The sequence below is a fragment of the Brachionichthys hirsutus genome, chromosome 4 (genome assembly GCF_040956055.1).
Source record: "Brachionichthys hirsutus isolate HB-005 chromosome 4, CSIRO-AGI_Bhir_v1, whole genome shotgun sequence".
In the NCBI taxonomy this organism is placed as follows: Eukaryota; Metazoa; Chordata; class Actinopteri; order Lophiiformes; family Brachionichthyidae; genus Brachionichthys; species Brachionichthys hirsutus.
Window position 1 is genome coordinate 7,330,762 of NC_090900.1, and position 24,984 is coordinate 7,355,745.

General features: G+C 43.7%; 4 protein-coding genes across 4 annotated transcripts; 2 read left to right on the forward strand and 2 right to left on the reverse strand.

The window, feature by feature from the left end:
* The first annotated feature begins 296 nt into the window (after positions 1 to 296).
* On the forward strand, positions 297 to 13,966 carry spef2 (sperm flagellar 2). The gene is made up of 36 exons (XM_068738386.1): positions 297 to 354; positions 711 to 813; positions 1,000 to 1,252; positions 1,676 to 1,882; positions 2,262 to 2,374; positions 2,599 to 2,679; positions 2,751 to 2,940; positions 3,162 to 3,350; positions 3,642 to 3,829; positions 4,216 to 4,384; positions 4,572 to 4,794; positions 4,937 to 5,010; positions 5,481 to 5,584; positions 5,904 to 6,151; positions 6,297 to 6,348; positions 6,434 to 6,588; positions 6,821 to 7,015; positions 7,428 to 7,561; positions 7,733 to 7,860; positions 8,183 to 8,321; positions 8,416 to 8,553; positions 9,539 to 9,678; positions 9,926 to 9,989; positions 10,187 to 10,246; positions 10,334 to 10,457; positions 10,546 to 10,662; positions 10,776 to 10,914; positions 11,042 to 11,114; positions 11,332 to 11,488; positions 11,576 to 11,679; positions 11,922 to 12,104; positions 12,200 to 12,292; positions 12,506 to 12,679; positions 12,986 to 13,207; positions 13,453 to 13,575; positions 13,769 to 13,966. Exons 1-36 carry the CDS (start codon positions 297 to 299, stop codon positions 13,832 to 13,834), a joined length of 4,980 nt encoding a protein of 1,659 aa, XP_068594487.1. The 3' UTR covers positions 13,835 to 13,966.
* A 954-nt stretch (positions 13,967 to 14,920) lies between these two features.
* On the forward strand, positions 14,921 to 16,996 carry pdxp (pyridoxal (pyridoxine, vitamin B6) phosphatase). Its single transcript, XM_068738677.1, has 2 exons — positions 14,921 to 15,521; positions 16,036 to 16,996. The coding sequence occupies exons 1-2, from the start codon at positions 14,921 to 14,923 to the stop codon at positions 16,380 to 16,382; spliced, it is 948 nt and encodes a 315-aa protein (XP_068594778.1). The 3' UTR covers positions 16,383 to 16,996.
* Positions 16,997 to 17,090: 94 nt separating this feature from the next.
* kgd4 (alpha-ketoglutarate dehydrogenase subunit 4) lies at positions 17,091 to 19,276 on the reverse strand. The gene is made up of 4 exons (XM_068738631.1): positions 19,214 to 19,276; positions 18,255 to 18,318; positions 17,673 to 17,872; positions 17,091 to 17,536 (listed from the first exon to the last, which is right to left on the reverse strand). Exons 1-4 carry the CDS (start codon positions 19,265 to 19,267, stop codon positions 17,519 to 17,521), a joined length of 336 nt encoding a protein of 111 aa, XP_068594732.1. The 5' UTR covers positions 19,268 to 19,276; the 3' UTR covers positions 17,091 to 17,518.
* Positions 19,277 to 20,612: 1,336 nt separating this feature from the next.
* On the reverse strand, positions 20,613 to 23,695 carry LOC137918275 (betaine--homocysteine S-methyltransferase 1). Its single transcript, XM_068761041.1, has 8 exons — positions 23,642 to 23,695; positions 22,681 to 22,813; positions 22,458 to 22,570; positions 22,057 to 22,248; positions 21,802 to 21,949; positions 21,497 to 21,679; positions 21,095 to 21,323; positions 20,613 to 20,987 (listed from the first exon to the last, which is right to left on the reverse strand). Exons 1-8 carry the CDS (start codon positions 23,657 to 23,659, stop codon positions 20,810 to 20,812), a joined length of 1,194 nt encoding a protein of 397 aa, XP_068617142.1. The 5' UTR covers positions 23,660 to 23,695; the 3' UTR covers positions 20,613 to 20,809.
* Between the last annotated feature and the right edge of the window lie 1,289 nt (positions 23,696 to 24,984).

The window sequence follows — 24,984 nt, forward strand, 5'->3', positions numbered from 1 at the left end:
TGCAATTGCCCGCCCTACCCTACCTGTAATTGGCTTGCCCGCTTATCCTTCAACCAATCACCAACCAAGAGAAGAAGCACAAATCAATCAGAGGCGGGGTTGAGCGAATCATACCTTCACCGTAGTAGGATTAGATGTTCCGCCTCCTTTGAGAGCACTTTGGAAGCGCTCGACTCCGAGTTGACATGTCACCATGACAACCACGCTCGTGACTGTTTTTATGCTCTTATAATAGAGCTAGAATGTCGCTATTATCGTCATTATCCTACAAATGATCCGGTAAATCAGAGGACCAGATGTCGGATATATTGTGCAGGTGGCTGAACGACGAGCTCCGGTTGTCACAAATCGTTGGTGAGTTTGAGTAAGCTACTCCTCAAGTAGCTAGCAAGTTAATTATGCTAACGCTAACGCAGCGGGTTGTTTGGGCTATTTGTTTGTTTTTTGTTTATAATTGTTTTGTTACACTAAACTTTTTTTTATGGAGATGTTACCCTTGCACTAAGAAAGCAGTCCCATAGATAAAATAAATGTATTATATTTTAATGACGACTCTTAAAAGTGTTGCTGCTTCACTGCTATAAATTGTCCTCTTTTGGAAAAAAAAGTCTAATTAATGAAACATGTCAAATTAATACAATAAAATAAGAAAGCGCTATCATCACAGATGATAGAATGTTTAAAATATAATTATTGTATATTATTTTCAGAGCCAAAGACTTTTGCCAAGAATTTCTGCAGTGGGTACTTAATTGGGGAGGTTCTGCATAAATATCAGTTGCTGAAGGATTTCAGTATGTTTACGCAAAAAGAGTAAGTTTCCCTTTCTCTCTTATCCTCTAGATTTCATGCATATTTGCTAGACAGCCGGAACATTTTTACAATAACGTTCCTTTGTACTTACTGGAAAAATACTTAGCTTTTTCTTGTTTAATTCTCTAGCTAGTGTATTTGTTATTTTCTAAATATTACTTAAGCTAATTGCAACTTTCTTCATAGCACCTCCACCTCCAACCTGAGTAACTTTACCCGCCTCGAGCCCTCTCTAAAGTTGCTTGGGATCTCCTTTGACATGAACACAGCCCAGGAACTGATGCAGGAAAAGCAGGGTGTTGCCACTCACCTCCTTTACCAACTCTACGTTTCACTTGAAAAAATGAAGAAGACACCAATCGACAGGACAGTGATGGAAACTGTGCAGCCTGCAGCCAATGCTACAATGAACAAGAAAGAGCGTGACAACGACTCTGATGCAGTAAGTGCCAGTATGCATCAACAAGAAGAACTGCATCAGGCTGTTGCTGCACTCCTGGCTCCTGCAGTGTTGTAGAGAAGCAAACATGTTAACACTGATGTGCCAATGTTTTGTTTTGGAGGAAAAGAACATGATTGTAATAATTTGCAATAAAAAAAACTACACGTTTTAATGCAACAAGTCTTTTTTGGAACTATATATTTAATATTTGCTCACTGTATTTTACCCTGAGGTGTTCACAAGTCAAAGTTTGTACCATTAAATATAGAAATGTAAATATCTTATTGACACTGGCAATAAGAAGGAGATTATTATTGGTTTATGGTATTGTTTTTAAATAAAGTAAAATTGTTAGTCGAGTTTAAAGATAGACATAGATGTGTTTTAAGGATCTTAGTGTGCTTTTCTCTTTTTGTATAGCGAATGCATCCGGCGGTAAAACATGATGCAGAGTTGAAGCTACAGAAGATTTCTCAGCATTGTGACAAGAGACGGCAGCATCTGAATGTCAGTTCTGTGATGACCCATCCCGTCCAACAAAAGAGACAACTCAAAGTCCAGGATGTCCACAGAATGCAGAATCCTGAAAAGGTAATAGGGATGCAGGTTGAATGCAGTAGCGTGTGTGTGCATTGAGGAAAGATCAAAGTTCATGCACAGACTTATGACTAGTCTACGGTTGACGTCTTTTATCAACCTGGCTTTCCATGTATCTCAGCCTCACTGAGCATATTTTTAATATTGAGTTTTACTATAACATCTTATCGCCACCAAATAATAAACCAAGAGGCTTCTTCGGTTCTTAATGTTTTCTGTTGCTCTTGGAGTAGAAAACAGAAGTAGAAGTATCTGGACTCTCTACCAGTCATTCAGAACTCAAGAAGCCTCATGGATGAGAGGTGAAGCGTCTTCAACCAAACTTGAGCAAGTCCAGTTGATTCTTCGTGATTTACCTCGACCTGGATGACTGACATCCTACACAGACATTTGAAGCACAATGTCTAAGACTTTTAACAAGATCTCTATCATCCAGGTTCCCACGCCACTGCTCTGCACGTTACAGCTCAACTTAAAAAGGAGAAAGCAGCAGCAGCAACTAAAAGCACAACAAGCACAGGTATGAACCAGGTTAAAGAATGATCTGATATTTTACCAACACCAGTTTAGTTGCTTCGTCATTGCTAACACGGGGTGAGATATAGTGCTTTGTTTGGAATGCTTTTAGAGGCCGGTGCCGAATTACGATGACCTTAAATCTAGATAGAAGTTCTCCAATTAAGAAAACAAAAAGAGACATTTTTTTTTGTCTCTTTGCTTAATATAATTATTTCCATTTTGTGCACCCAGACAGTCCAGAATGAAATAGCCCAGTTTGAGGCAAACAGGAAGAAATTGGTTACTTGTGATTTTGCTTCTTCCACAAGGTGAGGAACAAGGACATGTTATTTAAATATTTTATTTATAAAGGTGTTCATAATTATTATTTTCACTCCAGTGGTAATCGTTCTCCCGGAGAGGGCTCTGACGTCCGTGGAAGTGGAACCAAGGTGATCTTACAATCCAGTAGCAAGTATATAGAAGATATTCGACAGAGGTTGCGAGAGAATGCAGCAGCTTGTGAGCAGAGAGAAAAAAGACGAGACAGATTCCTGGCACTGCAGCGTGAGGCCCATGAAGCTCAAGAGGTGAAATTAATCCTCTTCTCTAATTGAGAAATATTATGTTTTCACTCCATGAAGTCCATTTCACCTTCTCTTTGCGGTTTTTCTTCATATTTCTTCATCTATCCATTTGTTTTTGTAGACTATACAGAAAATACATTCAAAATTAATATTTAAGACCCTATATAGTCTGTACTTTGTTCAATCCAATCTTATCAATCAGCCATATCTGCCTTATTTTTCAGGAGGCCTGGCGCGAAGAGCAGCTGGTGAAGCGTCTGACGCGGCAAACTCAGCAGGAGCAGCGTTTAGCAGCTCATCTCCTTCAGATACGATCTCAGAAGGAGGTGATGCGGCAGAACCGCCTGTTCAGCGAGCAACAGTACCAGCAACGGAGAGAGAGGGACTTCCAGGAAGCTCTGGAGAAGGAGGCGGTGAGATGGGATGAATAAGGAAGAAGAAAAATCCACCGCATTGTTACTTTAAATCCGGTTGTATTAGCAGTTGTATCAGTGGCACCATAATGAAAAAAGACAGGAGGGTTTCTGTGTGTACGACACAGACACCCTCCTGTCTTTTTTCTGCAATCCTTAATATCAGTAATCTATTGACTGAAAACTCTACCTACACCCATAGTAGTTGTGTGTTTTGCACACATCTATGCACCATATTTCATTTTCAATAATTACTTTATCCTGTGTGTCCTGCCTTCTCCGTTGGTGCAGGCTTTGGCTCAGCAGGTGACGTTGGAACGTGCCGAAGACATCAGAAAGGAGCTTGAATTCTTGAACAAGATTACTGCTCGGCGAACTCAGAGCAGACACGAGAAGCACTTTGCGATCTGCAAGGACATTTTGGAGCAGATAGTGGACCTGGCCACCAAGGTTGGAGAATACCGACGGCTCACTGCGAAGTATGTAACCCTGTTGCTTTTATGCATACAGTATGTGAGCTTAACCTCTTGGTGTGTGGAAGAGGGATAAAGGGAGTGATGTAAACCTATCACCTCTGTAATGCAGTTTTATTTGTGCATGAATCCAAGCAAATCTCAATATGATATGAATGTTGTTCCTTTATTACAATAGAGTATGAAGCCTCCTTCAAATAAAATACAATCATAGACAAGGTGGGTAAAACAAACAGGAAATAACAGGAGCAGCAGGAGGTAATGTGGGCAACGTGTTTAGGGAAACGTTCCCGACATGTTTCTAGTAAAGCCCTATCCACCTGAAATCTGACTGACAACTGCAATCTTTCATTCAAGCTTTGCCTCCTGTCATTTTCTGCTGTCATGTCCAGTTTGATTCCAGGGAAGCTGATGAGAGAGTGGAAGGAGCTGCTGTTCAAGGGACTTCCTCTCTATGAGCCGAGTACGATCCAGCCAAGGTCTGACTTCTCTACCACAACAGACCCTGTAGAACTTGAGAAGCAGGAGATTCTCAATAACCAGGATTTTGATGAATACGCTGTGAGTTTGAGATAAGTGCAGTGTTTCTATGTGTTGCCCGCACACATCAGTGTAGTGTGTCTGGGCACTGAAATATGTAGTGGGTTAAGCCCACATTTCAAATAAATGCTGATTTTGTATCCACTGTGAAGTGACAAACCGAACTCCATTACGTTCACGCTGAACTGAAGTGCTTTATGTTTGTCAGAACATGGTCGGTGAATGGGCATGGCCAGAAGAAGCAGGGGAGACCAAAGTACCTCCAACCAACAATAACATTCTAGGACATGTCATTGGGCGACTGAGGCGCTTTGTTCCTCATCCACACATGGACTCCACCGTAACTCCATTTCCTCACTTTACACTCAAGGCCTGTGTTCTGGGCAAGTTTTGCTCCGGCAAAAGCACCTGCCTGGCCAAGATTGCTAAAGGTAGACATCTTGAAATATGAAGACGACAAACTAAAGACACAACTATTATCATGTCTCATCTGAAGTGATGGACAGAAATGTTTTTGGACTAAGACTGTATGACTCCCTTGTTTCTGAGTATATGTGTTGTTTTGTGCTTTAGACCATGACATCCATGTAATATCAGCTGACAAACTGATTGATGATGTTCTGAATGCCTACAAGAATGGAGAGAAGGTTCGTTGGACACAGTCAGACATCATTACAAGTTCACCAGTGTCACTGGATTTGATCTTGTCTCACACTTTGATTTTTCTGTACTATCAAGCCACACTAGTCTTGAGTTTCACTACTAAATGTTAACCTCTTAAACACCTGACAATAAACTGATCTGAAACGTTTCATATTTATAACAACAATTTTTATCTTTGGGAGGAGCGGGACAAGCTGGCTCCACTGGGACAGCTGGTTTCCCCACAACAATATTTATGTGATTTTGGTGTTAGTTTCTGTGGTGAAAGAATCTAAATTCATGTGCTGCTCATTCAGAAAAATACTAGTGAGGGGACCCTTCTGAGGGAATGCGTAGCTTTGGCAGAGGTTTGTAATCACTAAACTCTCTTGATGAATAATGTAATACTTAGACATATTCAGTAATAGTTTAGTTTTTTATGAAATGCTATACTCTGCTTGTGTCTCTTACCCAGTTGTCTGCCCGTGCCATGCTTGGAGCAACCGTAGAAAAAGAGCTGAGGAGAGGAAATGCTGTCCCAAATGAGCTGCTGGTGAACATTATAGCAGAGGCTATCAGGTAAACATAGAACTTGTATTGCTTTAAAGTACTTTATTAAAGGTATAGTCAGTTGTTTTTATCGCATTTTTACCTCTGCAATTTAAATATTTTGGTGATGATCACCAGATCACCATGTGGATGTATAAATCTAATTACGAGGCGAATGAGCTGCTCGGCGGAGGTCTGCGCTCGGAGTTCTTTTCTAGTTTATCATATGCAATTCTTTTCACATTTTCACAGACAATATGTCCAGGAAATCTCAATGCTATAATCTTATGTTTATATACAGTGTGATCACAAAAATCATCATCTTATTAATAAAATATTTCCTTTTTAGGCAGATTCCTCCCCAGTCAAGTTGGATCCTAGATGGTTTTCCGTCAGACATCATCCAGGCCCATCTGCTAGAAAAAGCCTTCTGTGACTCTGTAGATGTCGGGACTGTTGTTATAAACAACAGGGCAAACCTTGCTGTTGATCCAAATCCACCCAAACCTCCACCCCCACCATCACCTGCACTGGACCTGGCTCTGCTGCTGGATGTCCCAGATGAATGTGTGGTCAGACGTGCACTCAGTCATACGGGTACATTCCACTGGATGCAGTCTAATGCTATGTATCTGCAAAGCAGCCGATACTATGTGGTTGATATACTGTAGGTGGTAGTTACCAGTTAAATGTAAATGTATGTGTTTTTATGGGGTTCTCTTCACTTATTAACCTGGTACAGATTCTGCTGCTTCCACTGACAAGACCTTGTATCTGGCACAAATTCAGCACAGGTAACACACACCAAAAAAAAGATAAATGACATCAATCCGTTTCTGTTTAAGTGTATCTAATATCTTATCTTCTTTCCCTGTCAAGGATCACAGCTTTTCAGGACACTTGGCCCAAACTAGAGAAGTGGTTTGGTGCTCATCAGAACATTTTGACCTGTGTCGATGCGGATGTAGAAGAAGACAAACTTCACAAGAGGATAGAGTCTGTCCTGCAACAAGTTATGATGAAAACAAAGGAGAGTAAGTGGATGTCATTTTAGAAATGAGTGGATGCTAGAAAACAAATTTGTGCCATTTTCACGGTCCCATTCTAAATCAGTTTCTCCATTGTTCCATAGGATTAAGTAATAAACAAGGTTTAAATAAAGTTGTAATTTTTCAGCATCAGTAATGAAATCATGTCTGTTTACTTTTGATGATTTCATAGTAATCAATTTATCCTTATTACTATACTGAAATGCCCCCTCATCAGCTCCGTCTCCAGTTGAAGATGGAGAGTCGGCCGGTCAGAATGCTGCAGAATCCTCCTCTTCAGCCACACCTCCACCTGTTGATCAACCTCCGCCCCTCAAAGATGAAGCCTCTGGCCAGAACGAGTCCCATTCAAGCCTTAATGGAGACAAAGCCCAAACTGAGCTTCTCAAATCCACCGCAAAGTCCCCGAGAGGTGACTGATCCATGGATTACACATTTTAATTGTTATTTGGTTTCAAAAGAAATTCTGCTTCAAATAGAGGATTGATAAATAATGTATTGCGACCATGAACATGTTCTAGAACCATTGTAGATGGTAATGTAAAGTTTTTATATTTATATTTTTTTTAAAGTACTAAATAAAATAGGTAAATATTTAGATTTAAACTCTCCCTTTGAGGCTACTAATTCTAGAATGTAATGTACATTTTAAAATGTAAGAGAAAAAAACAAAGAATAAGGTCATACATATCCCTGCTTTAATAGTACTGTAATCAATAACAAAATATAGTATCATCAAATCTGTATTGGCTATAGTGGTTATGTTGATTTGTATTGTATATTATAGCAGTGATTTATGCATTGGCCTCCTGTATTCTCAGTAGGGCTCTCCAGGAAGGTGTCGTCCTCCTCAGTTACTCTTCAGGACAGCCCGGGGGCCCCCGAGAACCCACCAGAGTCGGCTTCTCCTTGCCCGGGGTCATCCAGTTGGGTCTATGTGGATGAACCCATTCCCACAGTAGGACACTAAAAACAATCTAAATGAAATTCAGAACAACATTTACATGCAATGGGGTTGTGTGAAAATGCATGTTGGCATCTTTGTGGAAGTGTTTGATTCACACTCTTTCTGTTTCATCATCTTCTGTGGGAACCTAATTTGTTCTTCTCCTCCCTTCCTCGTCCCTAGGAGATCCCAGAGTACCTGTGTTCCCACTGGAACACAATGTGTGATTCCTATGTGAACAACGTAAAGACAGTGATGCAGCAGCTACGCTCACAACACACTGCCATTGACCATCACCTAGACAACATCAGGTACTCAGCCGGGCTTTAGAAGGAGAGGGAACGCGGTTCCTTTCTTGTAGTTCACGAGGCGCTGCCAAACATTTACCTGAACAGTTACTTCATTTAAGATAATAGCTGCAGAGTCAGTCTTAAAGTTGAAATGAGTAATCATAATTAGCTTCTGATTAGTATCAAGGTGTCAGAGGTTGTCATGGTTACCGTTAATTGTGTCACAACTAGATGCGTCCCAAATGTGTGTCCCAAATGACGTGAAAAATCTGTTTCTCTAAGGACTATGACATTTCTTTTTACTGTTATTGCTACATACATTCTGGGCTCCTTCTGTGTGTAGAGAGGCATACAAGCATTATCTGGGGCATCCAGACCTGAAGCAGGAGGTGGTGTTGCAGTGGCAGAAGGACTTCAACCGCTTACGTGATGATATGAGAGAAGATGAGGAAACTAAAGCAGAGCTACATCTGAGACTGGATGTGAGAAGAATTTGTAATTGAATACGATTCAATTCTTTCAACTGCTGATAAAAACAGAGAATGAATATGTGGAGATATCCTAACATATCTACAGGAGCTGTGTGAACGTCTGTGGGACATAACTGAGAAACGTAAGGAGGAGGCTGAGCAGGAGATGGCTGCTGTCATGGATGAAGGCTGGTTGGAGGAACACACCATGGTCTTCGTCAACCACCACTCTATACTCCTGCAGGTAATTTTATTCATATTTTTCAATTACAGTGGTACTTCTACTTACGAATTTAATCCGTTCTGGGAGTAGCTTCGTAACGTGAAAACTTCGTAAGTGGAGACGCATTTTGAATGTAAATGCACTAATCCGCTCCAAGCCCCGCAAAAGTATTGTAACGGTTCATGTTTTAGGAGTGTTCATTATTCCTACGCTGCAGAGAGTCCGCAAAGGCATCCAGGGAGGAGGGGCGGGGTGTGTGTGTGGGGGTGCCGCGAGGAGGAGGAGGAGGAGGGGAACGGGAGAGCTGCGGGAGAGCTGCGTAGCTCCCGCAGCTCTCCCGTTCTCCTCCTCCTCCTCGCGGCACCCACACACACAGAGAGTTACCCGTCGTGTGCTTATTCCAGCGTCCGACGGACGCTACATTATGATATTTTTTTAAAATATTAATCTACCTGTTAGCTGTTACTTTTTGTCCTCTTTGTTTACTGGTCCTTTGCGGTGTTTTCTGCCTCGCGTTTCTTGAAAAACTGATCCAATGACGTCTGCTTTTGCCGGCTTTTGACAATCCGCCGGAAATGTGCGAGGCAGACGTCATCATAATGAGCAATAGCCCGACTTGTCAACACTTTTTCCGGGGGACACGAGGGGGACACGAATAGCGTGCTGGGATACGCATACGCAACGGGTTGCCAGGCAGATTTTAGGCGATAGCCAATGGCAGAGCAGCTACGAGCAGCTATTTTTGACTTCGTAGCCTGAAACGCCTCCGTAACGAGAGGCAATATTTTCCCATTCAGATACTTCGTAACCTGAAACTTTCGGATGTAGGGACATTCGTAAGCTGAGGTACTACTGTACTTTATAAACGTTATAAACTTATGTTACAGATAATTTCCTTCATGATTTGTGTTAATGGCCGCTTTGTGTTTGTGGTCTATATGTGTTTTTGTATTTTACATTTCTCTGCACTGTGATTTAACAAAACGTGATTATTGGTATTGCGTAGGTGGAGTTGAACCGCTTCCAGGCCACTCTCTGCATTCTCAGGGTTTACTATTTGAGCATGTACAACCAGGTTCTCCCTGAACAACAGCCCAACTTCGGCTCTATCACCCTACTAAAAACCCCGGAAACTGAAGACCCGAGGTAAGAAGGACACTACTGATATCAGCCAATGAATGTAATAAAAATAACATGACAAATTGAATATAGTTCATGGATAATGTATGGCGTACAAAGGTTTTTTGAAAATGGCATTGTAAGGGAGAAACTCTACGGTTTTTCTGTTATGAAATGTCTTATCATCTTCTAACACGTCAGATACTCCCCAGTTTAAGCATATGCACACCATAAACACCTTTTTCTTCTTCTCTGGTATTTCTCTTGTCTGCAGATGCCCTGACTCCCCCAGGGGAGTTTCCGAGACGAAAGGCCAGGACCAGAAAGACTCCATCAAAGTCAGTTCAGATCCCACTTTTTGATGTTTTCAATCATTTTCTGTCTTTCTTATTTTTTAAGTTGTTTTGTTTGTTAATATATCATTATGACTATTATTATTATATGAAAGAAAACGTACTTGTTTTTTGTTTTTACTTCAAATATGGTAGTTTATAGTTAATGTTGATGTGGTGACACAGTCTTTTGTTAACTCCAGCCACCCCATGAGAAACTGATGTCAGACTATGAGGAGGCATTCACAGGAATCAGCAAATTGGTAAAGTTCACTATGTATGACAGTTTTTTGTGAAGATATAGCAGAATATACATTTTCCCAGTTCTGACTTATTTAGGTTGTTATTAGGTGTGTGCAGAAGTCCAACAAATAGAGACAAATGAGCAGGAGGAGAGAATGCAAGAGAAGGAGCCATCAAAGGACTCTGGGAGTGCAAAGAAAGTTAGGAAACAGCCATCAAAAAAACAGAAAGGTATGTCTTCTCTAGATGATCAGGAACACTGTGGAGAGGTTTCAGTAGGCCTTCGAGATCATTATCGCCCTCCCCATTCTTTCTTTAGGTCAGCTATCCTCATGTCCAGAGTCAAGCCCTGCAGCAACTGATGACAAAAAGAATCATGATCAGGAAGTCAAACAGAAAATTCATAAAGAATATGTGGCTGCACTGTATCACGAGGGTATGCACACACACACTTCACATGGACTCATTTATGTTTGTGTGTGTGTGTGTGAGGGGGTACTATGCAGTTTGCTTTCTCTGTTTTTTTATGGGCATGCGTGTGTTTTCCAGAAAATGCAGTGAAGGTGCGCATCGCTCTGCTGAATGGTCGTGGTCTGGCGATGGTGCAGTCACTGAAAAGCAGAGCTGAACAGACACGAAGCAGCTTGCAGAAATGGTCGGAAGAACATTATCTTGCTGAAATGCAAAGGTACGGCAGTGCGGGTGGGAGTTTTGCATGTGGACGGCTATGAATATGAATGTTTCCAGCAGCGGTCAAACGCTGCAATGCTCATGTTCATGTCAAACATGAATACTGTACCTCTCTTCTTCCCAAGCATCGAGCAACTGTCAGAAGTGGTTCGACATCACATAGAGGCTGATGCTAAGTTGCAGAATGAGCTGGTTTTGGTATGTGAAGACTTTATAATTGTAGTAATTCATTAATACTGATGAGTATCCACCCCCAAGGGTTATAATGTGATATTTACTAGTTGCAGAGTAGCTCTCTCATTGTTTAAAGATAACTGCAGGATGAAATCTAAATTGTTCTGCAGATTTTGACATTTAACAATGAGCCATCACCTTCATTTTCTCATTTTAAGATCATCTTTATTCTTTTCTCCAGGAATGTACTGACTTCTACCTGAATGGAGGTTACCAAATGGTGGCTAGCCCCCTTACCCCTCCTCGCCCACCTTGTCTGGAGAAACCGATGCAGTCTACCCCGACCATCTGCCAGTTAGAATCTCTCCACCGTCAGCTATACACAGTGGCTCCAGCAGGTGCATTGATCCTTCTATCATGTTATCCATTTATCAATTTGGCCCAATTGTCCTCCATCATTCAGTACCTTCCTTTCTAACTTTCAGGCCTCATGTCCAGTTTAGAGTTCTCATCTTTGCTCAGAGATATTGTTTCAGTTAACATGGGAGATGCGTTGCCTGAGCCCTGGATCAACAAGACGGAAACGCAGGTATTCTTCGCCGTATGCCAGGAAATACAGCACCAACTTGGTATTCATTTTCATTTTGTTTTATAGCAAAGATACCTCATGGTGTTAAAGTTATTTGAATGAATTGACAAATGGTTTTAAACCAGATATCTACATAATCCAATTGAAACCTACATACTAATGCGAAGGCACAATAAAATACGACTAGTAATTAGAATCAGATAAAACAAAGTAGAAAAAAAAGCTTTGTTTCTCATGAACAGGTGATGGAGATCGTGTCGCTGCTAAAAGATGAGTTAGACCTGATAGACTGGCGGCGTTTTCTGCTCAGTGCTGCCCTCCCCTGGCCATTTCCCTCCCTATCGCAGCTGCTGGCCGTGTTGCAGCGGTTCAAAGCAGCAGATGCTGGTAGCACGGGCTTCATAAACGAGGAACAGTACCTACAGGTCAGTGATGCACCATATAATATAAAGTCAACACTTTAGCTCCTTTCTTGGGAAAAGAAGCAGTAAGTTGCTTCTTTTAAAACCTTTCTCACCAGACTGAGTTGTGGTTTTCCCATGATGGTGTCCACCCTGTCCCTGAGGACCCCTCTGAACCTCTGCATTATGACCGTCTGGCTAACCTACGCAAGGTAGACTCCACAAGACAAGTCAAAGTCAACTTATGTGCTGTCTAACTAGGACATTCGAGCATTTGTGGTACATGTACATAAATAACATAAAATAATTAGAAGGACAAATTATCATGAAGGAAAAGATTATTGCTATCAAATTATCTTTCAGCTATTTACAATGTAATTAATAAAATGCATCATGAATAGCTTCTGTCTCTTCTTCCTTCTCAGTTCTTTTTTAAGCTGTTTGCAGACCAGTCTTGGTCTCCCCCTCGTATGGAATATGTCTCCATGCTGCAGTACTTTGCAGCTGATCCCCACCCCAGACAGGGCTTCATCAGAGCACTCAGTGTCATCCTGGGTCAACATCTCAAGCTCTCCTCTCCAGAGAGCCACCTTGTCACGGTGAGCTAATTAATGCACAACAAAGAAAATGATAATACAAATTCCACTTGTATGTAGTTGCAAAATAATTTCATCTTTCTCACCTGCTGTTGGCAAAAACATTATTTTCTGTCTTTTCCGTTATGTCTTTAAAAGGACCACAGTTAAACTAAACCACAGCTAAATGTATTTTTAACAATAATGGTAACAATGATTCATCAGATTATTTTTTAGTTTTAGTTATTAGTCATTTATATTTGAATGAAACACAAGTTTTAATATTTCTCATCAGTACAAGGTGTTGCACATCAACAATTCTTTGTGTAGTGCATGCAGTCAATGCCCGCTGCAGAAGAGCCTGCAGTGCTCTCCTCAGAGCTTGATGGAGAGGACACGGAAGAAGAAATTCCAGGTGTATCACTCATTTCTGTGAGGAAACAGGAAGTTTCTATCCCGGCTCTTCTAGATGTCATCTGCCACAAAGTCACGAGGATGAAAGACGTCAGCCTCTTCCCTCCAGGCTGCCTGAGTCAGGAGGAGCACGCTGAGGTATCGCTGCATTCAGGGTCTAATTGGGATGTGACAGAAATACACGAATGCGTGGTTGAGTGAATCAGGGAAAGAAATTTGTGATGAAATACAGAAATAATTATATACGAGTAGTTTTAAATTACTGGTTCCGTGAGTTCGAAGCATGCTTGAATACATTTCCAAGGCAACAGGGTCCATGATGCATTGTTAAGCACAATGATCAATCATCATTCATGTTAATCCTGTTCTTCTCTGCCTTCTAGCACCTGGTGCAAATATTCAGAGAGCTGGGGTACGAGCCTGAGGAGCACGTCCCCATTTCTGTTCTATCTCAGCATCCTTTCATCCAGGGCCTGATGGAGACCTCACTGCACTACCAGCTTGTAGTAAGTCTCATCTTAATTATTGTTTCTCTAATTAAATATCAGATGAGAACATAAAACAGCACACCACCCATCCTCTGCTGCCCACCATCATGCATCATGTTATCATTGCTTATTTGCTTTACTGCTTTTATTCTGTCTTTCCTCTTTGCATTTTTGTTTCTCTCATATTTCTTTCTGTCTCTTTGTCTCTCAGGACATTCACAGAGTGCTTCTGTCCAAACAGGACGAGGGCGAGCCAAACGGCCAGACACCTTCCTGATCAATAAGACATGCAGTATACATCAAATAAGTCTTATGAAACACAGAGACTATCATTAAGAGCTGTCATTTCACTAACCGATGTTTCACGTGTTTGCTGAACTGTGCTACATCAGTAATCAATAAATAGTTTTGCTCCTATAATGAGTTTTCGTAAATTGAATTGTCTAAAACTGATGGTTTGATTAATTCCCCCCCTGATTGACTCCGGCGGTTCTTCTGACTGACTCGTCTTTCTAACGACCTCCCTGACACACACTTCTGCTGCAGCTACGATGAGAGCGCTGTCCAGGTTAACCAGCACGTCCAGCCTGACTCAGCAGCACTCATTGGAGCAGCCCCTGCTGCCTGTCAACCAGTCAAGTCATGCATTTAGGAAACGTTAACACAAATATATAAAGTGCTCTTAGGTGGCGTTTCTTTTTTTCCTGAAGACAAAGCAGCAAAGTTTGTTCATGCGTTATTGATCAAGTGTGGGCGTCACCAAATCTATAATCAGCAACAGGAAACGTTTTTCTGCTCCTTTGATTGGTTGCTTTATGCCAGCAGCACTGAGACGGGACAACTCCTGTTCACATTGCGTTTGTCTAAGACGTGAGGGCTTGGAGAACCCCCCACCCCCACGGCCCTCTCGCTTTCCCTCCCATCCAGGGCTGCTGGATGGGAGGGATAATATAGAATAATATAGAATAAATCAGCGCAAGGTTGGATCTTATCAATTTATTGGATGACAAATAATACAGGATGCGTTCTTGCTCTACCAAATAAGGATTTTGCAGCATTTAGATGAACTGTTTTTAAGTGTCTCATCTCTGCCGTGGGGGGGCGCTGTGTTATTTGTGGAGGATATTTTTCATGATAGGCTTTGTGTCACACCCGCACATGATTGGTTGGAAATGATGGATTTTGATTGGTTGGAGATGACACTAAGGGCGTGGCGGGACAGCAGTGTTTATGTAGCCCGCTGTTCCTGCATGTAGCCGCGCCAGCGGAGCGTCGTTTCCACGCTCTCCCACGGTCCCAGCAGCCTTTGACATGGGGACCCACTAGCGAGGGAAACACGGAGGAAGCCCGGGAAGAAGCCGGAATGGCCGGCGCCTTCGGCTTCAAAGGCTGCCAGAAAATACGCGGTCCGCAGATAAGAAGCCTGCTCGAAGCGAAGGACTTTATTCTCTTCGACTGCGACGGGGTGTTGTGGCACGGAGAGAAGGCGATAACCGGCGCGGTGAAGGTCGTGAATTCCCTCATCCGGCACGGTAAAAACGTGGTGTTCGTCACCAACAACTGCACCAGGCCCCGGGAGAGCTACGTGACCAAGTTCTGCCGGCTGGGCTTCACCGAAGTGATGCTGGAGCAGATCTTCAGCTCGTCCTACTGCTCGGCTCTCTACCTGAGAGACGTGGTGAAGATCTGCGGCCAGGTGTTCGTCATGGGCTGCGACGCGCTGCGGAGGGAGCTGCAGGAGGCGGGGATCCCCTGCGTGGAGGAGGCGGCGGACGAACCGGACGCCACCATCTACAACTGCGCCCTGGCCCCGGACGTCAAGGCGGTGCTGGTGGGGCACGACGACAAACTAACTTTTCTCAAACTGGCCAAAGCCTCGTGCTACCTGCGGGACCCGGACTGCCTGTTCCTGGCCACCGACAACGACCCCTGGCACCCTCTCTCAGGCGGAAGGATACTTCCAGGTGTGGTGGTGAAGTTCCTGCTCGAGCATGGCGCAGCTTATTGTAGTTCAGGGATTGTAGTTCTCTGAACCTTTCAGCCAGCATTTAGGATGGAGCACTGAAAGGGTTTTACGGGGGGGGGGCTGTAAGCTAGAGTGATATTTGTACACAATCAATTACAAATGTATTTGTTTATTTATTGTAAAGCCTCTAAAACTTGATAGAATTCCCATTTTAAGAGAACTCGACGCATTTGCGCTGCTAGGCATGATATTGTAGCCCGCCCCCCCCCCCCCCCTCTTGTCTCTAGAGTCCGAGGAAGTTGGTACCAATTTTCCAGAACCTGCCTGAAAGTCGACTTTCATCTTGTTCTGGATTAAACTGAAACCTTTGGATCTGGAAAATGACCAAACTGCGTAGGCTTTCCTATTCGGTGATAGGATGCTGTGATTTACCAACAGTAAAGAGAGCCGAGGGGGGGGGGCGGGGGGGGTTGCTCTGGGGTAACCGGGCTCTCATCTTCACCCCCTTGCAGGTTCTGGATCGCTCACCGCAGCTCTGGAGGTGGCCTCCGGTCGCAAAGCCACTGTGATCGGCAAGCCGAGCCGCTTCATGTTCGAGTGCGTCTCCAGTCAGTTCAGCGGCGTGGACCCCGCCCAGTGTCTGATGATCGGGGACCGCCTGGAGGTCGACATGCTGTTTGGGTCCAACTGTGGCCTTGACACCATGCTCACCCTCACGGGCGTGTCTCAGATGGAGGAAGCCCAAGAGTACAGGGATAGCAAGCTCCCCGCCGACCACAGCCTGGTCCCTGACTATGTGGTGGACACCATCGCCGATTTCTTAACTGCGTTCGAGGAAGCGGAAGAACAAAGTAACTGACAAGTCTCTCTGCCTCCGGTACAGGGCGTAGATTCCGCTTCTAATTTATTTCAAGTGCAATCTTTAATCCGGCATTTGCAAAATGGGGAAAAAAAAAACTTTCTAAATAAGTAATCGAACAAGTTATTTATCAGGAGCGGGGCGCCGTTTATGTTGTGACCACGATAGTGACCCAGTGCAGGCCTCGGCGTTTTCTCCTCGTGTTGTGTCCGTTTGTGATTTGACGGCTGTTGTAAATGCTTAACTATATAAATGTACTGCACTTGTTCAGCGAGCTCATCGTTCGTTTGCCTTTGGGTTAGACGTCTTATTTTAAAGCCATGATTTATTCTGTAGCGACATTCATGTATTTGGGAACCAAAAAAGTAGGAGATGCAAATCCAAACCTCTGCTTGGGACAGGGACGAAACATTCGGGTGACGTTTGTCCACCTTTGGCGGTTTCGCCGCGTCTGTTCCCGTGACAACGTTCATCTGAGTAATGAAGAGCTTGCTGGATCTTAGTTAGCACACCGGCAGGGCGCTGATGGCTGCCGCTGCACCCGTGTGAAACTTCAGTGTTGTTAATGTTTGCCACATGAAGCATGCCAACAACGGTAACAATAAACACCTAGAATGAGCTTTTTAGAAGATGTTCGTCTGTCCAAGATGTTACTGCGTCTTCATCTTCTGTGTCTCTGCATCAACGTCAAGCACAGGAACATCACAATCAAGATAGAATCTTTTAATCATTTAAATCCAGTAGATCACAGGCTCGACAATTAAATGAAACGCGATCCCAGCATAACGGACGTCTGAACGCATTGAAGCGTCGCTTTGGATACGGTGGGATTTACATCTGGAGCTCAAACAAGAGACAAAACAGGAAACGAGCCGCGTTCGGAAAACAAAACGAACGATTAAAAATGAGTTACGAACTATTTCAGTGACGGTCCAGAAACCAAGAGGCCATTCTGGATTTGTTGGGTATAACAAATAGTATCCATCAGAAAAAATATGTACATGCTTGAAGGATTTATTGAATAGTTTCTTCTGCATCCACATGTCTAATTGTCTTCAGGTTCTCTTGTGCTGAGGAGTAGAACTAGAGACGAAGTGACGTCCAGCAGGTCAGGGCTTGGGTCGCAGTGCTTCACGTCACTCTGGTCCACCTCGCTGTGGCAAAGACGGGAAAACAAAAACAACTGCAGCTTCACATCTACAGCTCCTGAACCCGGTCGCACGATGTTCACAAAACAAGGATGTCAAGTAAGCGTTCTCGTACGAAATGGGATGTAGGCGGTCGCCTCACCTGGATGTATTCCATTTCGTCCACCGCCAGCGATCTCCTGCGGTACCGGGCAGTGAGTAGCTGAATAGAGGCCAGGGTGTCTGGGGTCGGGTTTAAAGGTACAGGAGCGCTTGATAACCGTGGCGGCGCCGGCGCCGAAGGGGAACCCGCAGCATTTTGAGCTGAGAAGTTAACTGCTAATGATTTTAGAGCCTCTTGGACTAGAAAAAAAGGGAAAAAAGGAGTCAGTAATGGAAAAAGGGCAGCTAAGGAAGCACCGATGAGAAGGAACGCATCCCACAAACATTAAAGGGACCCCCCCCCCCCCCCGATGGGAACCTGTCCGCCTACTACCCAACTGTAATGTGTGTGATCGTTGTCTGAACTGAATCATAACCGTTTATCTACCGGCGACCTGAAGAGTGTTGCCCGATATCCTGGTTTAACTATTCAACCAGTGCCACCATTTTAGTGGGGGTCAAGTCAAAAAGCAAGTTTTTTTTTTTTTTTTTTAAACAATGGGTAGAGTTAAAAAGAAGGATTAGGATTAGAATCACTTAAGATGAGGATTCTATGTTTAAGTCCTGTATTATCAGTACTCACCGCTGGGCCTTGCAGAATCTTGTCGTTTGGGGAACTTGATCAGAGGCATGTGAGGGCGAACTGCCTGCACACACACACACACACACACACACACACACGCGCACACACACACACACCTGCTGTTAAATAAAGGGTCAGTCGTTGAAGAACACAGAGTCTAAACTGTGCTTACGGCTCATAGTGTTTCTGCGATGCTCTTTTAACCTATATCCTTCCTCGCCCTACGGACAGTGCAGTGAGACCCTGGCATGTTCAGGTCGGAGGCTCCGGCCCATCCGGACCAGAACAGCTTCTTCCCCTCTGAACACTCATGACTCACGAACACTTTACAACCGTTTCACTGCTGCTGGTACACATCTGTGTATCCACTCCAGATGCTGCTGGTTTCTGTATTCATACGCGTTTTCTTTTACCTTAGTGTATTTTACGGCATACCCTATGCATATAGTATATCGCCGTAGTTTGCATCTTAATATTATTATCGCTACCTTGTGTTACACGTTGCACCGGAAACATATTCCTAGTCTGAGAACCCTCAACAATGGCGATAAACTGATTCTGAACTCTGACGTTCCAGACTTGCCTTTTAACACGCAGACCTTGAATTCTCAGAACATTTAGTGTTAATCACTTATGAGAATATGCTGACTCCATTATACAAGCGGTCAGCCGTGATAGTGAACCAACAGCTGCGTCAGTGATTCGGTCACTTTCTGCTGCGACGCCTGACCCAATCACCCGGTTACACATAGAAACCTCCTCCCGAGTTAGTTCATAGTCGAACAAGAACTACAAGGGCACGACGGCCCGTCAGCCATAAGGCCTGACTGAAATCAGTCAATTGCTCTAGAGATTTACGCGCGAACGTTTACCTTAACGCAACAAGTTAACGTGTAGTCAAATAAATGAAACAGAAAATAAATAAACAAGCGCCGTTGATACTTCGGGAGCAACTTTACCTGGATAACTCGGGCAGCGGGAGCTGCCATTTTGGTGCTGACTTTGCTGCCCATGACGGCCTCAGGTTTACTTCCGGTAAATGTGACGCAAGCCCCTTGTACCTCCTGAAACACACCGCAAGATGGCGCTCGTGACATTATCAGCCATGAACGTGCATTGCGGTCCAAAAGGACGCAGTTCTTTCGGCACATGTAAAGTATCTTCACGGAGCGCACGGATGAATTCAATGAATGGCGCCCAAGCTCTTCCGTGGAGGGTCTAGAGACATTCCAGGTTTCCTTTCCGACCAGCAGCTGATCTCACTAATGACTAATGAGGTGTTGATAATTAAAATCAGCTGTTTTAGTGACAGGCTGAAAGGAAAACCTGCAGCGTCTCGGCCCTTCGTGGAACAGATTGGACACCAGAGGTAAGCAGAATATCGAAAGAAACGCTTTTAATTATGGTAGGAAATCGACAAATGTGTTTTTCTGATTGATGTCTTGCTTCGTGGAATTCTCAGGCCGTATTCCGGATTGTAGGGTTAAGTTAGCCTCCTGTCTAACGAGGATATTCAGCGATAGACAATAAAAACCAACCTAATCGATAGTCGAAGCCCAGAAAAGGCTCAGAGAATGTGTATCACCATGAAAACACTATCGTGCATTTTTCGTGCATGCATATGAAGATACTCTCCTGTGCGAAGACAAGTATCACACCGAGCGGAGGTCGGTAGCGTTCTGTCCTAGGAACGTTCCTTAATATCAAGTGTTCCTATCCGGACGCATTTAAGCGGCGGGATAGATTGTGTTATCCAGAGCTGTTCTTCGCGCAACGCTGAAATCCTTCGCTCCAAACGTTCATTTTATAATAATAAAATAAAATCTGCGAGAAGGAAGTAGCTTATGGGATGGAGATTGTCCCACCACGTTTTGCAGCAGCTGCTTTCAAATCATCGCAGCATATTGTGGGGAAAATGTTGAAATGAATGAAATATTTAAATATTTCTGATTATCAGTTTGCGTGATTGATTCCCACTCGTGGCAGTAGTTCCGTGCTGTAATGTGGGAAGAACTGCGTTTGTTTAATTCTGAAAAATCTAAACTGCCTTCCACCAAGTTTTGTTAAACTGGAAAAGGAGCCACGTGGAAAACCGTTGGATGTTATGTAATTTAAACATGACTCAGTGATTGTTAATTTATATAACCATGGATATTAAACACTTTATGCCACCGTTTTCATTATTGCGTTGAAGCTCCATTTCACCATGTTTGAGACTTCTATGCAATCATAAACTTTATCTCAGTGCGTGTTGCCATGGTGATAACATATTTGATGAAGGGAACTGACACAGCAGATGGAAACGCTTCCTTCAACAGACTTCCAACCACCAAATCATACAAGAATCTGAAAGTCAGTCAATAAGCCAAGTCACAGTTTATTATATATTTTATTAAACAAACTGGTCCATGGAAGTCATAAAGGTCCCGAACGTGGGCCGACTCCTGACTGTAAAACCACAGGGATGTGTTACAGAATGAGGAGTCGCTCTCTGATATTACGCGGGGCTGTTAACACTACTGCGGCGCGTCGGCGGATCTGAAGGAGAAACACGTTCAGTGTTTCTTGGACCTGTCGAACACTTGCTGCTGTTGCTCCTTAGTGGTGGCTTCTTTCTGCTGCATGAGCTCAGCATGGCCCTTGGTAATGCCCCACTTATCTGGAGCAGACATGGAGGGACACAGGGGACGACCAGACGCCGGCTTCAGGTTCTCCCAGTACGCACGACGTGCTCTGAGTGTAGGAAAACACTCGTGCTCATTATTACTCGCCAGATCATAATTTACATTTAAGATGTTTAGGGACAGACGTTCAGGACGCCACTCTGGTTCGAGTCTCACCTGGCTCTGACCCAGGGCTTGGTGTGCATCTCCAGGCCATTGCCCCAGCTGCCATGTTTCTCTGAGGCAGCAGGGAGTGTGCCTCTTTCAGCGCTCAGCTCCTCTGCCAGAGCCCTGATGTGATAAGGTTCAAATCCACAGCAGCCACCGATGAAGCGAATGCCAACATTGTAGGCCTCTCTGGCATACTTGTGCATGTCCCAGCGTGTCAGGATTCTGGGCTCCAGACCTGCCGGAAGATTCGGTTTTGTATACTTTTATTTTATAAAACGTTTCCCTTTTGGAAGGTAAATTGTGTAATGTAAATAGTGTAATGTAGTAATGTAGCTGGTAAAGGACCTACCTTTACATTTGTACACAATCACATTAATCAATCAAATTTGCACCACAATATATTATTACCGAAGGGGAATTCTGGCAGGTCGATGAATCCCTGACAGCCACAGTCGGGGGTGTGGAATGCCAGGGGCTGCACCATGTAGTGAGCCTTGAGCCCAGCCTTCTCCACTCCCTCCTTCATCATCTTGACGGTTTCCACACAGGTCATGGGGTCAAAGTGGCAGTTAACACCAACAATCTGGGCACCTAGTAAGGAACATGCATTGTGAGAGCCGACTGGTAAAGATAAGCAAATAAAGAGTGTATATATAGAGATGCATATTGGTTCCTGTTATAACCGTGGGGATATTGGAGAGCAGTGCACTCACCGGCTTTGACCAGCCTGACGGCACACTCTCCGGGTAGGACTCCGTGCATGTCCCCCTCTGGTCCGATACACAGAGAAGCAGCCACAGGCTTTCCTGTCTCCTTCAGCACCTCCACAGCCCAAACGGCCTCTTCAACATGCTCATAGTACTGTAGACGGAGACATCGGCGCGCAGTCACGCATCTACAAGCAGAGGCTTGAAAAAACAACAACCGGAAGTCGGTTGTCCTCTGGTGTTTTCAGAAATCATCTCTACCTCGGCAATCAGGAAGTCGACGTTTTTCTTGACGAACACATCCAGCTGTTTTTTGAAGATGGCCTTCACATCTTTCTCACTCTTGCAGCTCAGGTAGGAAGGACACTGAGACACCCCTCCAGCGACAAGGGCATCGCCCTCGTTGGCGACCTGACGGGCGAGATCGCAGGCAGCCTCGTTGACCTGCACTCCCTGGACATCAAAGACAATATCTGGTAAGGATTTAATAGTTAATAATTTAATATGCATGAATAAAGGGCATGAGTGTCTGTCAGTGGAGACTGGCACTGAGCATTGCTTCTACATAGTTTACTGACTATTGATGAAGATATTGGTGGTTTGGATCATTTCAGCTGCTGTGCAGATGATTAATGTGTGATGTGATGTCCCATTCAACCTACAGTGTAGGTGAGCTTGTTGCCCCTATTCTCCAGTTTGTCATCACTGGCGTAGAAGGTGAAGGTCTGCATGACATTGGCCCCAGCCCTCAGGAACTCCCTGTGCAGCTGTCGAACTAAAAAAACAAAAAGATTAAAACGTAAAGATAAAATTGATGATTCACCGGTGACACTTGCAAAGGACAGTAAAAACAATTTGTGTTGAAATATATAAGCTTGTTCAGACCTGCTTCGGGGTGCTCTGCGGCAGCTTCGGGTGTCCAGGGGCCAGCTTTCACATAGCCCCTCTTCTCCAGGGCGAACACAAAGCCTCCATCGCCAATCACGACCTCCCCAGCATCAAGGCGCTGCAAGATTCCCTGTAAAAAAAGATCGAGGTTAGAATTATCGATATTCCCAGTCTCCCATACACACCCATAGCGCAACAGTTGCACTAGTCCTTATTCGTACGCGTGCGTGCACACACACACACACACACACGTGCTGCTCTAATGACATGGAGTCATCAAATATCCACCCGTCTGAACAGCTGCACTCCTCTTATACCAAATGCTATAGGATCCAACGTGCTTGTCAGGCAAAGGTTAGCTTGAACTGAGGGGGTGTGATTATACGTCACTTAATTTGTTGCTGCACTAAATAAATGCAGCTCAAAGTCAAATGATAGAGTTGATCACATTGTTTCCTGATTCATTTGCTGTCGTAGTTCTGTATATTTGCAGTGATTCATTTGTCTTTTTTCCACTTTTGAATCTAAGAAGACTCAGTCTAGTGTGACCTTATGCAGCGAACTCTCACCTCATAGCCCTACAGTTCATTTTATGTAGAGAAGTCATATAAAACAATTAATCTCTTACTCGGGAGAGTTTTAAATCTTTAAATGGTAACGTAAAGGGTTTAAAACAAGGCCACTCTTTTTCAAATGTTTTGCTTTTTCAGTCTTGAGATCAAAAATATTCAGGAAATCTAACAATAGTAAAATCATGATTGATGCCCCTGCTGTGCATTGTCTGTTATCAGCAAGAACATAAATGCACTTAGAATTTGGGTTAGTCTATCAGTTCACCACATTATTATGTTACATTGCTGAATATGTCTGTCCAGTTTTGAGCTCGGGTCTTTGCAAGTTGACGGGTCAAACCAGGACATTGAATTTCCCTGCATGAATATTCAAAGTTTAGGCATACCTTCTTTACCGGTGCCATAATCCCGTGGATGAGTGGAGTCCTGACTGCTCCGACTTTGAGATGTTGAAGAGACCCGCTGTAAGGGAGAGCGCCACTATAAATGTCTGTGAAGCAGGGGAGGGGTCTAAGGAAGAGCCGCTCTGATTGGTGAGTTATGCAACGTCACTGTTCACTCTCTCTCTGACTCTTTTATTGAATGAGAGGATTGGAAGTGAGTCTCGGGTTGGTCCAAACTGGTTACAGTTCTTAGTATAATTAACTGTTCCTGTGGGTTTGGACTCTGAACAGACAAACACCTAAAGTCTACCCTGACCATTTGAGGATTAGGAAACTTCTGAGTGAATCGATAATTTTTGTGCATGTAATTACAGACATTTGTTGAATAGCAATTCTTCTGCACTGACAAGCGTAGCCATAATATGAAGTAATTATCTTGTTTACCGCATCAGGTTTTACAGTACATAGGCACTGTTACAAACCAAATCGTAAAAGACTCCATCCATCCAGGAGTACCCAAATTCCAAGTGCAAACTGAACCGTACCTCCCGTATGAGGTCAGATTGCAACAAAGTGAACTCTGTATGCATCGCGTGGCTTATGCAACAGGCAATGAATGGACCAAAGGGGTCATGTTGGTTTAAGGATTTAGAACTGCTCTCGCTTCTCATGTCACAAAAGCAACACCAACACTTTTTGAGTTCGCACCATTTATTAAAGTTTTTGATATATATATATATATATATATATATATATATATATATATATATAATCAGTATGTCTCACTACTGTATCGTGCTCGTTTGGAGTCCGACCACCTTGCCCGCAATTGGAATATCGGGCATTTAACCATAGTATGTACTGAGTGAACTCTTTTTCTTTCCGGACAACACCAGTTCTCGCAGATGCAGCTGGAGCTGAAGCTGTCGGTGCCGGCGCATGGGGAACAAAGGCTGAGGCAAGGGGTGAGTGCTGACGGTTCAGTGGCCAGTGGACTCCTCACAGTGTGTGGAGCCGGACTATTTGGCCGGGTGAGGATTGGGATTAAGGGTGTCTTGGAAAAAGTCCAGGTTTGAGTTGTGGGCAGAATTTGTCCCATGTTGTCCCCTGATAAAGCTGTGAGTTAAACTATTCATCTGTAGCTGAGAATTATTCAACTTTTCTGATGCTCTTTTGGGAAACAGAATTGGAAGAGAGTAGCAAGGTAATGTTCTAACTTCGCTGTTTAATCTATGAACTGCATTGCAGATGTGTGATACAGATATATTTTTTTACTGAATATTACTGTTCATAATCCCCAAAATTCTTCCAAAACTACATTTATTTAAAAAAATAGTTAATAATGC

What these genes read in the sequence shown, in the direction of transcription:
- kgd4 (XM_068738631.1), bottom strand. Translation starts at nt 19,267, where the DNA reads ATGGGCAGCAAAGTCAGCACCAAAATGGCAGCTCCCGCTGCCCGAGTT. An exon ending in CCGCTGCCCGAGTTATCCAG is followed by an intron (nt 18,319 to 19,213) that starts GTAAAGTTGCTC and finishes GTGTGTGTGCAG; the next exon opens with GCAGTTCGCCCTCACATGCC. An exon ending in AGATTCTGCAAGGCCCAGCG is followed by an intron (nt 17,873 to 18,254) that starts GTGAGTACTGAT and finishes CTTTTTTTCTAG; the next exon opens with TCCAAGAGGCTCTAAAATCA.
- spef2 (XM_068738386.1), top strand. Translation starts at nt 297, where the DNA reads ATGTCGGATATATTGTGCAGGTGGCTGAACGACGAGCTCCGGTTGTCA. An exon ending in AAGCTCTGGAGAAGGAGGCG is followed by an intron (nt 3,351 to 3,641) that starts GTGAGATGGGAT and finishes CCGTTGGTGCAG; the next exon opens with GCTTTGGCTCAGCAGGTGAC. An exon ending in ATACACAGTGGCTCCAGCAG is followed by an intron (nt 11,489 to 11,575) that starts GTGCATTGATCC and finishes TCTAACTTTCAG; the next exon opens with GCCTCATGTCCAGTTTAGAG.
- pdxp (XM_068738677.1), top strand. Translation starts at nt 14,921, where the DNA reads ATGGCCGGCGCCTTCGGCTTCAAAGGCTGCCAGAAAATACGCGGTCCG. An exon ending in AGGCGGAAGGATACTTCCAG is followed by an intron (nt 15,522 to 16,035) that starts GTGTGGTGGTGA and finishes ACCCCCTTGCAG; the next exon opens with GTTCTGGATCGCTCACCGCA.
- LOC137918275 (XM_068761041.1), bottom strand. An exon ending in CGCAGAGCACCCCGAAGCAG is followed by an intron (nt 22,571 to 22,680) that starts GTCTGAACAAGC and finishes TTGTTTTTTTAG; the next exon opens with TTCGACAGCTGCACAGGGAG. An exon ending in TCGACTTCCTGATTGCCGAG is followed by an intron (nt 21,950 to 22,056) that starts GTAGAGATGATT and finishes CTCCGTCTACAG; the next exon opens with TACTATGAGCATGTTGAAGA.